The sequence below is a fragment of the Nicotiana tabacum genome, chromosome 16 (assembly GCF_000715075.1).
Source record: "Nicotiana tabacum cultivar K326 chromosome 16, ASM71507v2, whole genome shotgun sequence".
NCBI classification, from domain to species: domain Eukaryota; kingdom Viridiplantae; phylum Streptophyta; class Magnoliopsida; order Solanales; family Solanaceae; genus Nicotiana; species Nicotiana tabacum.
The window spans coordinates 75,402,333-75,418,093 of record NC_134095.1 but is presented as its reverse complement, the minus strand read 5'-3'; the positions used below and the strand labels follow the sequence as shown (position 1 = coordinate 75,418,093).

At 43.4% G+C, this 15,761-nt stretch overlaps 1 protein-coding gene across 1 annotated transcript; it reads left to right on the top strand.

Annotated features, from left to right (window-relative positions):
* Positions 1–829: 829 nt before the first annotated feature.
* LOC142170289 (uncharacterized) lies at positions 830–1,354 on the top strand. The gene has a single exon (XM_075232168.1). It carries the CDS (start codon positions 830–832, stop codon positions 1,352–1,354), a length of 525 nt encoding a protein of 174 aa, XP_075088269.1.
* The last annotated feature ends 14,407 nt before the right edge of the window (positions 1,355–15,761 follow it).

Genomic DNA, 15,761 nt, shown 5'->3' with positions numbered 1-15,761 from the left:
AAACCAAGCGCATCACCAGAGTTGATTCCAAAGTTGTTCAAAATCCTAGATGTACCAAAATATAATGGGACCTCGTATCCTCAGGAGCACATAACCACCTATATAATGGTGGTGAAAGGAAATGACTTGGCTCCACAGAAGATTGAGTCAGTCTTGCTGTTGAAGCTCAGAGAAAGCCTCACGAAGGGGGGCCTGACATGGCACTCACTTTTACTCGAACATTCAACAGATTCCTTTGAGATGCTCGTAGACTTATTCATCAAGGCCCATATTAGGGCCAGGAAGATCCAGACCCAAAAAGCAGACATATTTAGAATTACACAATGAGAGTTCGAATTGTTGCGTAAGTTCATGACCAGATTTCAGAAAGAAAGGATGATGCTACTGGTCGTGCCGAATGAATGGGCAACTGAGGCTTTTACTAAGGGGTTGAACCCGAGGAGCTCCAACACCTCTTGAAAACTGAAAGAAAGCCTGCTCGAGTTCTAGGCGACTACATGGGCAGATGTCCATAATCGTTACGAGTCAAAGATAAGAATAGAAGATGATCAGCTCGGGTTCTAGTATCGACCAAGGTTCGGGATCGAGAAAAGAATAAGGATAAATCGAAGGCTGAGTTCAATGCAGATCGGCGACCTTCTAAGGGCCGATTTTTGCCCTACAAAAGGGACGATGGATGCAACAGAGGGTTCCAGTCGGTAGACAGGTACGCTCCCAATAGAAGAACTGACCATGGCCGGAATAATATGTCATTACAAGACAAGAGGTATCGGGTTCCTGGGACTCCACATATCCCAGGTTGTCCGAATAAAATTTCAATGTCAGCATAATGGAGCTGGTATCGGCGATGAGTAACACTAAGGAAGCACAGTTCCCTAGGTCGATGAAAAATGATCCCAGCCAGAGGGATCCAAATCTATGGTCCGAGTATCATAGGACTAACAACTATCAGACTGGGGACTACCTACATCTACGAGAGGAGGTGGTGACATTGATGAAAAAAGGCCATCTTAGAGAGATCTTAAGTGGCTGGGCTAAAAACAACTACGGCCGCAACCGGGGACAACATAGAGCCCTCGAAGATAGGAGAAGACCCTTCTTGATTAACGATGATTTTCATAGGAACGAGATTAATGGTATAACTTTTTCGGCAGCAAAAAAGACAAAGGTATTAGTGACTCATAGCAAGAGACTCCGGGAAGTCGCCGAGGATGATATCATCTTCAGAGAGGAGGACACTGATGAACTTCTACTATCGCACAATGATGCCTTGGTAATTTCTCTTAATGCTTTAGATTTTAAAATTAAACGTATTTTGGTAGACCTAGGAAGTTCAACCAATATCATTCAATAGAGAGTGTTGGAGCAAGCCAAGCTAACTAGAAGCATCATTCCAGTAACAAAGCTCCTTGCGGGGTTCAACTTAACAAGCGTGACAACCCAATGGGAGATCTTGCTGACCACGAATGCCAAGGGGGTCATGAAGACTACCCTATTTGAAGTAGTATATAGCGACATAGGCTACAACATAATTCTTGGAAGACCATGGCTACACGAGATGAAGATCGTGCCATAAATATACCACCAACTTCTGAAATTCCCAACTCTATAGGGAATCAAACAAATAAGAGGAGATCAATCGACGGCAAGGGAGATGAATGCGATCTCGGTTTCCGGCAGTAAAGGGAAGGAACACGTGGCATAGCAATACAAGAACCGGTGCCTGCTAGCAAATCAAACGAAGATGACAAAAGGGAGAAGTCATCGGAATCCTACCAGGTACCGAGGTATTTTCAGGTACCAGAAAAAATGGATGCGGTCAAATGCACGACGGAAGAACTCGAACAAGTGCCTTTGTTCGAAAAGTTCCTAGAGAGGATGTTCCACTTGGGGACATGACTGAACCCCGAGTTCAGGTCAGGATTTATAGAATTTCTTGAAACTAAAGTTGATTGTTTTGCATGGTTGCACGCGGATATGACAGGTATCCCGCTAGAGGTGGCCATGCATAAGCTAAGCCTGGACCCCAACATCCCGCCGATAAGGCAAAAGAAGCACCCAATTGTCGAGGTCAGAAATAGGTTTGTCAAATAAGGGGTAACTCAATTGCTCGATATCGGTTAAATCCGGGAGGTAAAGTATCCCAACTGAATAGCTACATAGTAATAGTTTCGAAAAAAACAATAAATTTTACATGTGCATAGATTATAAGGATTTGAATAAGCCATACCCGAAAGACTCGTTCCCATTGCCAAACATTGATCAAATGATTAATGCAACGATCGGGCACGAGTTGATGAGTTTCCTCGATGCCTATTGTAGGTACAACCAAATCAAAATTATCCCGGAGGATCAGGAAAAAACTTTGTTCATAACGAATTTTGGCACATTTTGCTATAATGTGATGCCTTTGGGGCTTAAGAACGCCAAAGCCACTTATTAGAAGTTCGTGAACAAAATGTTCGAAAAGCAAATAGGTAAAACACTGGAAGTTTACATAGATGATATGATGGTTAAATATTTTAACGCACGTGACTATCTAAAGTACCTCCAGCAAATCTTTGACATCCTAAGGAAGCATAATATGAAACTTAACCCTAAAAAGTGTGAGTTTGGAGTCAGCTCCGGCAGAATTTTGGCTTTCCTGGTGTCATAAAGGGCGATCAAAGTCAATCCCAACAAAATTAAAGCCATCGAGGACATTCCAGACCAACTGACAAACTTTAAAGGAGTCTAAAGGCTAACGGAAGACTAGCCGCTCTAAGTAGGTTCATCACCTCTTCTTACTTTTGAAGAAGAAGAACAATTTCGAATGGACCCTAGAATGCCAACAGGCTCTGAAAGACCTGAAGCAGTATCTATCAAGCCCTTTGTTACTATCAAAATAGGTGGAAGGCGAGCCGTTGCAAATATACTTAGCGGTCTCAAAGGTAGTGATAAGTACCGTTCTAGTCCGGGAAGACGAAGGTACGCAACTCCTATCTATTATGTTAGCATAATTTTATCGGTGACGGAAACTCATTATACGCACCTTGAAAAATTAGCCTTAGCTCTCGTAGTCGGTGCTCGAAAGCTTAGGCCTTATTTTTTCAATGCCACCCGATAGTCGTGGTGACAACTTTTCCACTACGGAATATACTTCACAAACCTGAGTTGTCAGGTCGATTGGCCAAATGGGCAATTGAAATTAGTGAATTCGATATCGAATATAAACCTAGGACTACGATCAAATCACAAGTTTTGGCCGACTTCGTGGCCGATTTCAGTCGCATGCTACTGCTCATGGCCATAAAGGAAGTGGTGATGGCATCAGAAATGACATAAGGAGTTTGGACCTTGTTCACAAACGGAGCTTCCAACGTGAAAGGGTCCAGGCTTGGGGTAGTCTTAATCATGCCCTCGGGATAAGTCCTGAGGCAGGCTATAAAAATTATTCCCTTGACTATCAATGAAACCGAGTATGAGGCTTTGATTGCAGGACTTGAACTGGCCCGAAGACTAGACTCTGAGGTCATTGAAATCAAATGCGATTTCTAATTAGTGGTTAATCAAGCATATGGAATCTTCGACACCAAGGAGGGAAGCATGCAACAATATGTGGTGAAAGTTCAAACTATACTTGCACGATTCAGGGAATGGCTGATTACTCACATCCCAAGAGAAGAAAACGCAAAAGCAAATGAATTGGCCAATCTAGGCTCATCCACGAAAATGAAAGGTTCGGATTCCAATACAATCGTACAACTTATGCACTCGGTACTAGATGTGGATGGTTACTATAAAGTAAATACAACTAACTTGGTCTAGGATTGGAGAAATGAAATCATTGACTACCTTGGGCATGGCAAGCTGCCTGAAGACGCAAAAGCATCCCGGTCACTCCGCACCAAAGTAGCTCGTTATAGCTTCTGGGGAGGATAGTTGTACATGTAAGCACGTGATTTTTGCTTCACGGACAATTGCTCCAAAAGAAAATAAAAATAGCGGTCTTTCCGTGACATGTTTTGTTAATCGTTTGTGAGTCTGTCCATTTTTGCACTTAATCATTAACAAACAAAAATACAAAATATGCATGTTAGGATGATTAAACCATAATTCGGTCAGTAAAAGAAAATTCAAAATATATATATATATGTGTGCATCGCTCGTTCTAGGCTTTTAGTTAACTTACTTAAATAATTTTTGTGATAATTGTGTTAAAATGTTGCATTGTTGTTTAGTTTTAATTTCGTTATTTATTATTTTTATTTTTGTTTTAAAAGAAAAAAATGAAATTAGAAAAACAAAAGAGAAGGAAATCGGTTTGGGCCAAAAATTAAACAAAATAACTGGCCCAACCAGCACGCAGGCCCAGTCCAAATCCGGTTGCCCAGACACCTCCTGAAACGACACCGTTTCAGGCCAATCCATCTCAGCCGTTCCAATCAATCCAATCCAACGGTCCAGGATCATTTTCAGCAACCCGTGTTCAAACCCGACCCAATAACCAATCCGATCCAATCCCCCACTTAAACCAAACGACCTCGTTTAATTACCAAACGACCCCGTCCCATTTCTCAACATCAGATCTAAGCCGTTGAGATCATCTGATCTAACGGCTCAGATCCGATCAACCTCACCATATATAAACCTTCCCTTACACCCCACGCCCCCTATCCGAACCCCACCCCTCACTCGTCTCCTTCCCTGAACCCTGAAACCCCCAAACCCTAGCAGCCGCCCTAGTCTCCTTCGCCATTAAAGCCGGCGGCACGAACGCCGGTGACCACCCCCTGAACACCCTAAGACCCCCTCACTCCCCTGAACACGAATCCACTAACCACGAACCTCGAATCATCTCCTATCGTCTCGAATCTGGATTTGAAGATTCGAGACAAAACTCGATCTACACCAAACCACCCCATCTTCATACCAGACACCCCCTGACCTTCCTAGTGACCAAACCAAACTTGGTTTGGTCCGAATCTACCCACAACTCCTAAAAATCCAGATCTGGAAATCCAGAACTGGAAACACATGCACCTGGGGAACCCGGCCAGTTTTGACATAGGTTTGAGGTCTAATAGACCTTAGTCAAGGTGTTCTCATGTGAGAACACCCTGACTAAAGTTTGTTCGGCCTCAAAAGTTCGAAGTCGAGTTTGATTTGGGTCTGTTTGGTTTAAACGTTTTGGTAAGTTTTCCGTTCTTTTGTTTTATTTCCAAATAAGTTGTCAGCATATCTCTTTGTGTTTGTTTGTTATTTTGTTATTTTTCATCCAGATTTCTTTCATCTCTGTTAAAGACCTTTTATTTGGTCGTTTGTCTTCTATTTGTATTCTGAATGTACTCTGTGATGAACCTGTTCGATTAGATTGGTCGTCAAATGAATAACTTATATAGGTCCCCAGTTATTGAACATAGAATTGTCTGATGCCCTTTAGGTCCCTAAACGTATTGTTTATGTGAGCGATCGATTATTACCTGCTATAATTAGTATAGTCGACTCGATAAATGTCGTCGATTAGTTTTCTATAACTAATGAATCGAAGGAGTTAGGATTGTCACATAACTAATTAAACTCGGACACTGGCTGGATGACCTAGTAATGTTTGAAATGGTCTGTTGGCATTATAAAAATGACTAAAAGGGTTCAGTCTAGGCAGTCCTGAGCTCGAGCTTTCATCAGTGCAAAAAATGCCCTAATGCTGCAATAGGCAGGGGCAGTAATAATCAAGGTTGACAGGGGTAATCTGGGGTGCTAAAAAGAACAGAAGTAATTAGTTTAAGTGAGCTGACAAGTAGGGTACTAACTTAGGATTAAACTAATACCAATGGGGAACAAGACACAAGGGTATGGGGGCTCAAAATGAATAAACAAATGAGCCCATAATTCTGGATTAAACAAAAACCAGGCGTGGGGAATAAAGGTAGCTGACACCAAGCATGCTTAGGATGGGCTTAAAGGGTATGGGCATTCTGCCAATTGGCAGGCAGGGCAGCTCAGCTGTAATGGTGCATTTGGCCTATAAATAGGCCATTGGACAACTAAAACAGGGGCTGAAGTTTATGGGTCTGAGGCTGGACTTTTAGCTTTCAGAGAGAAAAAAAGGGCTGTAAAATTTTTAGTCCAAAGAGAGGTCTAGTGAGTTCAAAGAAAACTGAAAAAACACAAGTTAGCTTCCAATAAACACTGCAACCAAACACTGCCTGAAAAGTTGTATAAGAGTGCATATTGGTCAAGCTGTCTTGGCCAAGTTCTTGGTTTGCATTGGTTGAGCTGTTTCTGGTTATTCAATTGGTAGTGTTGCTGCATTGAATACTCTGTTGTTGCTGTTTGTTTCATCCTTCTTTTCTGGGTTCATTGGTTTGGTACTCGACTATTTGTTGGTCCTCTTTGTTCTGGGAAATATTGTTGGTCGTCTGAGGTTTGTGGAAAACATTTGGTTTGGTTTGTTGCTGTGCTGCTGCTGTGTATCTGCTGCTGCTGTGTTTGTGGCATACTGCCCAACTGATCATTCTTTTCTTCTTTTCGTTCTCTATACCAGGTACATGACTAATACTCTGTCAAATGTAATTGGAAAGTTGAGCATGAATACAAAAGAAAAGACCTGAAGAGTGACTTTTATGCATAAATTGTTACATTAGACATCATGTATTGTATAATGATTGTCATTTTTGTTTGGACAATAGAAACAGCCTACATACTAAGTATATCAATGTAGGTTAACGAATGCTAGCTTTGTATGTATACTGCTAAGTGAGAATACGCCCAGTGTAATAAGTTGTATTTCAAACTTAGTCTGATGGTATAGTATATTCTCTAATGTAGGCCAAATAGGAAAGCTATCCATTTTAGTTAAAGTTCTTTCCCCTTCTGCCATATTGTCCCATAAACTGATAAACTCATTTCACAAAATAAAGAATCAGTTCAGGGCCTCGACCTCATGAAGGTCGAGCCCAAATCGAAGCAAACTAAGTAGGCCCGCGTAGAACAGGCGAAGGCCCAGGTCTGGTCCATCGCGCATGGGCTGGATTTGGGCCCAGAATTGTTTGTTCGGCTGATTGCATATACAGCCCCATTTCTGAAATTTTTTTAGCTTTTCTGAATGTCATTACAAATAGCTTGCAAGCATTTAATTAATTAGGACTATATACTGTTTTCAATTGATAAGGACAAACGCGATAAGAAACGTAGTTGCTATAGGATAACCTTTTAAAATAAGAACGAGATGAGCCTCGATAAAAATAAACACAACGTGCAAATGCGGGGCCCTTGTTAAATGTATATTGTTGGAGCATTTAGTTTCCGGGATGGGTTGCTTAGCAAATCTCACAACCCTCCCTAAATAACAACACGTTAGTCTCTTTAGGATACGCTTTAATAAAACCTTACCTTCTTAAACTCGGGTGCACATTTATGTGACCCAAATCCAAATCCCAGCCGAGTCGAGATATATCAATAACCACGGGTGCATTGATGTAGCGTGGTTCGAGATATGTTTTCACGACGTTGCAAGTCCTATAAAAATAACGGTGAACGATAAAAGCGGATAAAAGATAAAATTGGCACATAGGTTCATAATTGTATTAAAAATCAGATAAATAAGCCGAATATAACAGTTGAGCGACCGTGCTAGAACCACGGAACTCGGGAATGCCTAACACCTTCTCCCGGGTTAACAGAATTCCTTATCCGGATTTCTGGTACGCAGACTGTAATATAGAGTCATTATTTTCCTCGATTCGGGATTAAAATTGGTGACTTGGGACACCCTAAATCTCCCAAGTGGCGACTCTAAAATAAATAAACTAATCCCGTTCCGATTGTCCTTTAATTGGAAAAACTCCCTTGCGCCCTCTCGGGTGCGGAAAAAGGAGGTGTGACAGCTCTGGCGACTCTGCTGGGGATTTAAAAACCCAGAACCACTGGTTCAGGGTTAAGAATTCGAGCTTAGAGTAATTATTATTATTTGGCTTTATTTATTATCTGATTATTACATGTTTTGAGCCTAATGTGCTAAATGCTGCCTTTACCGCTTTGATATTATTTGAACTGTATATAAACTGTGCCGAAACCTTTCTCTTCTTGCCTCCGGGGATGTGCTCACTGGTTGAGACTCCCTATTCTGTTAGTGTCATACCCTAAATAAAAGAGGCTCGGAAAGTTTCTAAGCCGACTGGCCTTTTGGTTCCCGGAAAGGAGCTCCTTCCTCAACTCGAGTTGTCCGCTCGGGTACACTGTCTAGAACACCGACCCAGGTTTTGAACATAGAATAACGTGACTTCATGCCGGATCCCTAGTAGGAACGCTTATTTGCATCACGTTGCATTTGACTTAGGGGACTCAACACAGGGGTTGGGTCCGTCTAGGACTAGCAACCTGATATGAAAAGGCCATGCTGATGCATCCTATTGTTTTTCGTGCATTTATTTGTCTCATACCCGCACGCTGACCGGTGTTTGAATATTTGGAATATTGTGAAAAAAAGAAATAACGGTTAGGAAAGTCGCTGTTCTGTCTTAGAAAAAATAAATAATAATAATAATAAAAATATATCAACAGAAATATAGAGTTTGTCTTGTCATAAAAATCAAAAAAAATCTTATTTTTAAAATTGTTTTTTTATAATAAAAAAAAAGTCTTGTGTGGTCTTTACTTTTATTATTTGTTACAAATATATGTATATATATATATATATATATATATATGAAAAATTCAAAAGTTTTGCTTTATTTCAAAATGTATATATCTTTATTTATGGCAAAAGTATTTATCTTGTTAAAGGTCTAGAAAAGTCCTTTCAGGCTCCCAGTTTTTCGAAAAAAAAAAAAAAAAAATCCAAAATATTTTCCGTTATTGACTTCTTTAGAAAGTTTTATATATATATATATGAAAATTCAAAATTCACAAAAAAATCGCATATATTTTTGTTTTTAGCAGGATAAGTGTCGTTTGTTAAAATCTTGTTAATAAATGTGCAGAATGAGCACGATTCCGAATGAACCCTTTTCAATCATGAATAAAATTCCCCTCCAATTGCGGCTCTGGTGGAATGATTTGGGCAAAGAGGGGCATGACGAAATCAAGAAGTATCTGAAAGGCCTCACGAGTTTGTTGGATATCAGGCCACGAGGAGATATCATAAGGGCACTAGTCCCCCACTGGGATCCTGCGCACAATGTCTTCCGCTTCTCAGATTTCGAACTTACCCCAACTTTAGAAGAAATAGCAGGGTATATCGGCAGCACTGAGACTCCTTTGAGGCACAAATATCTGATTGCTCCAAGAGCTGTAGCAGTACACCGGTTCCTGGACTCCTTAAAGATAGTCAGAACAGTTCATAACCCTGACTTGGCAAAAGGTTTTTGCAGCACGAGTTTCATATATCAAAGATATGGTCACATAGGAGGATTCGACAAGCCAGAAAACCAGTTGTGCAGCAAAGGTAATCGCCAGAAGTGGGAAGAACATAGACGAATTGCTTTCATGGTAACTTTCTTAGGACTACTAATATTCCCAAGAAAAGATGGGAATATTGACATAAAGATAGCAGGGGTCGTCAGTACGTTGCTCACACAGAGTGATAGTACGTTGGCGCCCATGATAGTATCTGATATATTCCGGGCACTCACTTCTTGCAAAGCCGGAGGAAGCTTTTTCGAGGGTTGCAATTTGTTGTTGCAAATGTGGATGATCGAACACCTATGTCACCGAGCCCAGTTTCTGAGCCATGGATCCGCTGGAAAGACCTGCATAGAGGAGTTCTATACCAGAGTTGATGAAACCTACCTACCAGAAGGAGTTGTAGCATGGACCTCATACTTCCAAACCCTCAACGCCAGTCAAATACAGTGGGCGCTAGGATGGTTACCGATCGACGAAGTCATATACATGCCAGCAGCCAGGCCCCATTTTCTTTTAATGGGACTTAAGAGCATTCAACCATACGCGCCGCATCGGGTTTTAAGGCAACTTGGGAGGTATCAGATAGTGCCGAAAGACGAGGATCTGAGCATCCAGGTAATCGAGATCAGTCCCGACGGCCAGTTTCCTGAAGCAAGGGTTCGTCAAATTTGGAGCCAATGTCAATACTTAGAAGCAAATACTTGTGTAATGAATCGGGCAAAAGGGGAAGTTTCGCCCGGGTATCAAGCCTGGTACAAAAGGGAGACATCACCTGGAAGACCGACCAAAAGACCTCACCTGCAAGAATTTGCCAAATCTTCACAAGAACAGTGGGACTGGTTGGCCAAAGAGCAAGAATATCTTGTCAAAGCAGGCAAACTGAAGCAACAAATCCAGGATATGAAGTTTGAGTGCCAATTACAGTCTGCTGCCCACAAGGGAGAAAAGAACCAGTTAATCAGAGAAAGCGAGATCCTCAAAGCTCAGATCCGGAGAATGAAAAAAGAGGCTAATAGCCAGCTAAGAAGCCAGGCAGATAAAAGATTGATAGCAGGGTTAAAAGATCAGGTTGCGGAATGCCAGGAAGATTTGGAAAAAGCCAGGGCCAGCACAGCAAAATTGCGAACCAAGTGGGCAAAGGGTGCGATGGCTCGGAGGCAGCGCCTGCAACAAGTCATAAGGGAGTATGAACTGAGCATCGGGACATTAAGGGAAACGAATGCCTCTCTTCGAGAAAGGATCCTCAAGCAAACACGAAATGCCCAAGACGACAGAAGGCAATATTACGATGCAATGACCAGAATGGAAAGGCAAATGGAGATGTTCCAGGATCAGCTTGCCAACAATGCGCAAACACTGGGATTGAAGAACCAACAGATAAGGCATTTGTTCACAGAAAGGGACCACATCCGGGGAAGGATTGATGAAATAGGGCATTACATCTACATGAAATGCTCGGCATATGAGCGAACACCTCGGAAGACCCTCCTTGTTTCCATCATGGGTTGCGTCCGCCGGATTATGAACGAATTGAAGAGCTTGCAAAGAGACCTTACACCTAGAGCCGCAAAAAGGCCGGATGATGCCTCACGGCCCCTTAAATTGGAGAATTAGTTTTGGTCAAGTCCTGTTTATTTGGCTTTGGTTGTTTTTCCATATGTTGTTTTCTTTTTCGTTAAACCGAGTTTGAAACCGTCGAGTTTGTACTATTGCTATTCCTTGCTTGATGTAATTTGTAATAGCAAAACTTTGAGAATGAATTCAATGATTTCACAAAAATTGTGTGTTTTTACTTTAAGGCAGAACTACGCCTGGTCTGATTCACGCGGGGACGTGATACGTAGGCAATCCCCATAAGATTCGACCGCTTTTAATAAATAAAGAAAAGAAAATGTAAATAAAATAAGACGCGGGGTTTCGCAGAATACTCTAAAAGAGACAAATGAACAAACCGGGATGACGCATGTGGTTTGAAGCAAAGCATGTAGAAACGGTTAACTGCCTAGGTGCATTGCATCCTCTATGTGTTATGATCAAATCTGTTAAGCTCTAACACTAACAAAGTTTGTTGTTGTCTGATAACCAGACAGTTAGTTGTTAAAGAATTCTGGCAACACATTCATACCAAACCAGATCCAAAGGACCGGTAGCAACAAGCATGACTACTTCAGAGAATAGTAATGAGGAAGAAAGGCCGATGAGCCAGTTGCTAAAAGAGGCAATGGAAAAGATTGAAAGGATGGGACTAGAGATGCATGCAATGCAGCTAGCCCTGGCCAAAACACAAAAGAGCCCTGAGACACTGGGACACGTACCGGAGTACCCTCACTCTGGCCCTTCCACAAGCCGCCCAAACCCCCTCTATCATCAGGAGAGAAGCCCTCATGATTCCCAAGCTCCACCACCCCACCAACCTCTCCCAACATCCAACATTCCCATTTTTGTGGGACCTGCATCAGCCCCTTTGCAGCGAACGACCAGTGAGCCATTGTTTCAGGCTCACGATACACAATACTATCCCCCTGAGCCTACATTCCACGCACCGGAACCACAGGTTTACAATCCCCATTTGGAAGTACCGGCAGAGGTTGAGAAGCCTGTTAAGGCCCCTGAACAGGATGAAGTGTTAAGAAAGTTCAAAAGCCTGGAGCAATCCTTCAGAAACTTGCACGGGCTGGGCAATCAAGTCAGCGTGGCATACAAAGATCTGTGCCCTTTCCCAGATGTCCAACTCCCGGCTGGGTTCAAGATGCCCAAGTTTGATTTATATGAAGGGCACGGTGATCCCATGGCACATTTGCGGGGATTCTGTAGCAAGATGAGAGGGGCAGGAGGCAAGGATGAGCTTTTGATAGCTTACTTCGGCCAAAGTCTGAGCGGATCTGCACTGGAATGGTATACCAGGCAGGATTTCAGCAGGTGGTACACGTGGGATGATCTGGCACAGGCTTTTGCAGGTCATTTCCAGTACAATCTAGAGATAGTCCCCGACCGTCTCACATTATTGAGAACTGGGAAGAAACCCGGGGAAAGTTTTCGCGAGTTCGGGTTCCGCTGGAGAGAACAAGCAGCTAGGGTCGATCCTCCCATGAGAGAGGGAGAGATGGTAGACTACTTTTTGCAGACATTGGATCCAACCTACTTTGGTCACTTGGTGACAACGGTTGGAAAATCTTTCAACGAGGTGGTCAAAATAGGGGTCATGATAGAAGAAGGTTTGAGGTCGGACAAGATCTTAAACTATTCGGCACTTAAGGCCACAACCCAGGCTATTCAAAGCGGCACGGGAGGTGCGCTAAGAAGAAAGAAAGAAGAGGTTGCCACGATCGAGGCAGGCAGTTGGCCCAGGGCTGGCAGGCCACACTACAACCAACCCAGGCCTCACAGGTCAAACTATCCATACAACCCACCACAAAATTTCTATCCACCTCGAGAACCGCATTGTTCCGTACACCAAGCCCAGATATACACTCAGCCCCCGGTTCGCCCACAATGGCGCGCACCGGCTCCCCAGAACATATATGCACCACCACAAAACACTTACCCTCCACCAAGGGCATATAGAAATCCTTCAGGGGCAGGTTTCCGGGGAAATCCAGATGCCAGAAATGACAGGTTGCGGAAGCAAAGAACCTTCACCGAACTGGGAGAAACCTACACCGCTGTGTTCCACAAGCTGCGACAATTGGGTTTGGTTAGTCCCGTCCATACTCGGGAACCAAATCCCCCGCCTCAGAATTTGGACCGTTCAATCAGTTGTGAATACTGTTTAGGGATGCTCGGGCACGATACCGAGAAGTGTTGGAAGTTAAGGCATGCCATACAGGATCTTATTGACACCAATAAGATCGAGGTCCAGACACCGGAGGCTCCTAACATCAACCAAAACCCGCTGCCAGCGCACCACGAAGCTCACATGATTGAGTTGGTGTGTGAGGGAGGTGAATTAAGAAAACCCTCACAAACAGTGATGATGATCCAAGCTGCCCCAAAAGAAGTCTTAACCAGGGGAGGAACAAATGTACAGTCGCAGGGAGAAGGTGTCAAGCCGGTAGTAATATGGGGGAAGAACCCGTCCGTCATAACAAGCAAACCCGAGCCAAGCAAATTGGTAATACCAGGGATCCTGCCCACACCGGCAGTCATGTTGAAAGGGGTATGTAGAGAACGGGTGACCATAAAGCCGGTGGTCCAACTGCCTGTGCTTGACAGCAGGGCTGTGCCCTGGAAATATGAAAAAGCAGTGGTAACGTACCAAGGAAAACAGGTGGAAGAAGTCAGTTGTGAAGCGCAAGGTTTGACTCGATCAGGTCGATGTTTTGCTCCGGCGGAGTTAAGAAAAACCAACCCAGTGGCAACCAAGAAGCCAGTGTCAGAAGAAGAGGCTGAAGACTTCCTGAGGAAGATGAAAGTACAAGACTATTCTGTGGTTGAGCAGCTGAGAAAAACACCTGCCCAGATCTCACTATTGTCATTACTCCTCCATTCCGAGGAACATCGTCGGGCCCTGTTAAAGATATTGAACGAGGCTCATGTACCCAGTGAGATTTCTGTAAACCACCTGGAAACCATTGCTAGCAAGATTTTCGAGGTGAACAGAGTGACATTCTCAGATGATGACCTGCCGGTGGAAGGTACGGAGCATAACAAAGCTCTATACCTAGCTGTCAAATGTGAAGACTCGGTGGTAACCCGAGTATTGGTGGATAACGGCTCAAGCGCCAATATTTGTCCATTGTCCACCCTGGACCAGTTAAAGATTGACCGTGGAAGAATCCGGGAGAATAGCATCTGTGTCCGAGGGTTTGACGGAAACGGAACAGCCACTGTGGGGGATGTTGTACTTGAACTAACCATTGGCCCGGTCCTGTTTACCATGGAATTCCAGGTATTGGACGCCACGGTATCTTACAACTTGCTGTTAGGACGACCCTGGATTCACGCAGCTAAAGCGGTGCCTTCCACCCTACATCAGACAGTGAAGTTCGAGTGGGAAAGACAAGAGGTCGTGTTGCACGGTGAGGATACAACATACACCATGGGCGGAATCATTGTGCCTTTCATAGAGACCAGTGATGACAAGGGTCCTTGGGTCTACCAGATTCTCGATACAGGGTCGGCCAACAAAATCTCTGAAGGAGAAATCATCCCGCACCCTAGGGTAGCTGCCGCAACAGTCATGATGGTATCGGAGATGCTGGGTAACGGATTTGTGCCGGGAAAAGGCCTGGGAGTTGAACTTCAAGGGATAGTCCAACCTGTTTCCCTTCCTAAGAATCTGGAAACCTTCGGGTTGGGGTTCAAACCAACCGCAGCAGACAGGAAGGAGGCGCGAAGAATGAAGAAGAAGGTCTGGTTTCTGCCTAAACCAGTGCCACGCCTCTCAAGGTCTTTTGTTAAAGCAAGTGCCAAGGGGTCAGCGATCCCAAAGATTCGAGGACCTTTGATCGGTGTAAATGAAGACCTGAATCAGAGTTTTGAGAGACTATTCGCAGATGTCAGTATGGTGGAAGCTGGAGAGGGTTCCAGCAGGGCAGAGATACAATTTGTGGGGCCTGAGGCCAAGACCAACAATTGGACGATTACTCCTCTCCCTGTCCGAGGGGAGTCTTGGTAGTAGGCTTTGATTAATGTTTTGTTTGTTTGTTTGTTTGATCGGATTATCCAAGGGTGTAATCCCAATTTTACTTTCGTTTTGTAAAAGTGTGAACCCTTTTTATCCTGCAAATTTAATAAAGTTCTTTTCTTTTGTCCCATTTTAATTTCTGGTTTTGTTTTCTTTCTGAACAGTTCTCTTTTTACTGGTCCTAATGACGTGGCATGCACAACGGATCTTCGACCTAGTCTAATAAATCAATCTGAATCTGACTCAATGATGCAAGAGGTCGTTTGTGATAATGAATCCGAATGTGACGAAAGGGAAGCCTTCGAAGAAATAAATCGAGAACTATGCCAATTTGAAGAGAAACCCAAGCCTAACCTAAATGACACTGAGGCTGTGAACCTAGGAAACGCTGATAACATCCAAGAGACCAAAATTAGCATCCACATTGAGCCGAATGTCAAAGCAGAATTGATCGAAACTCTCAGGGAATTCAAAGATGTTTTTGCATGGTCATATGATGATATGCCTGGATTGAGCACCGATTTAGTGGTTCACAAATTGCCCACTGACCCGGCATACCCTCCGGTCAAGCAAAAACTAAGGAAATTTAAAACAGAAATGAGTGTAAAGATCAAAGAAGAGGTGATTAAGCAATTACAATCTAAGGTCATTCGGGTCACTCGGTATCCCGAGTGGCTGGCCAATGTGGTACCAGTCCCAAAGAAGGATGGAAAAATCAGGGTGTGCGTCGACTACCGCAATCTCAACA

What these genes read in the sequence shown, in the direction of transcription:
- LOC142170289 (XM_075232168.1), top strand. Translation starts at nt 830, where the DNA reads ATGGAGCTGGTATCGGCGATGAGTAACACTAAGGAAGCACAGTTCCCT.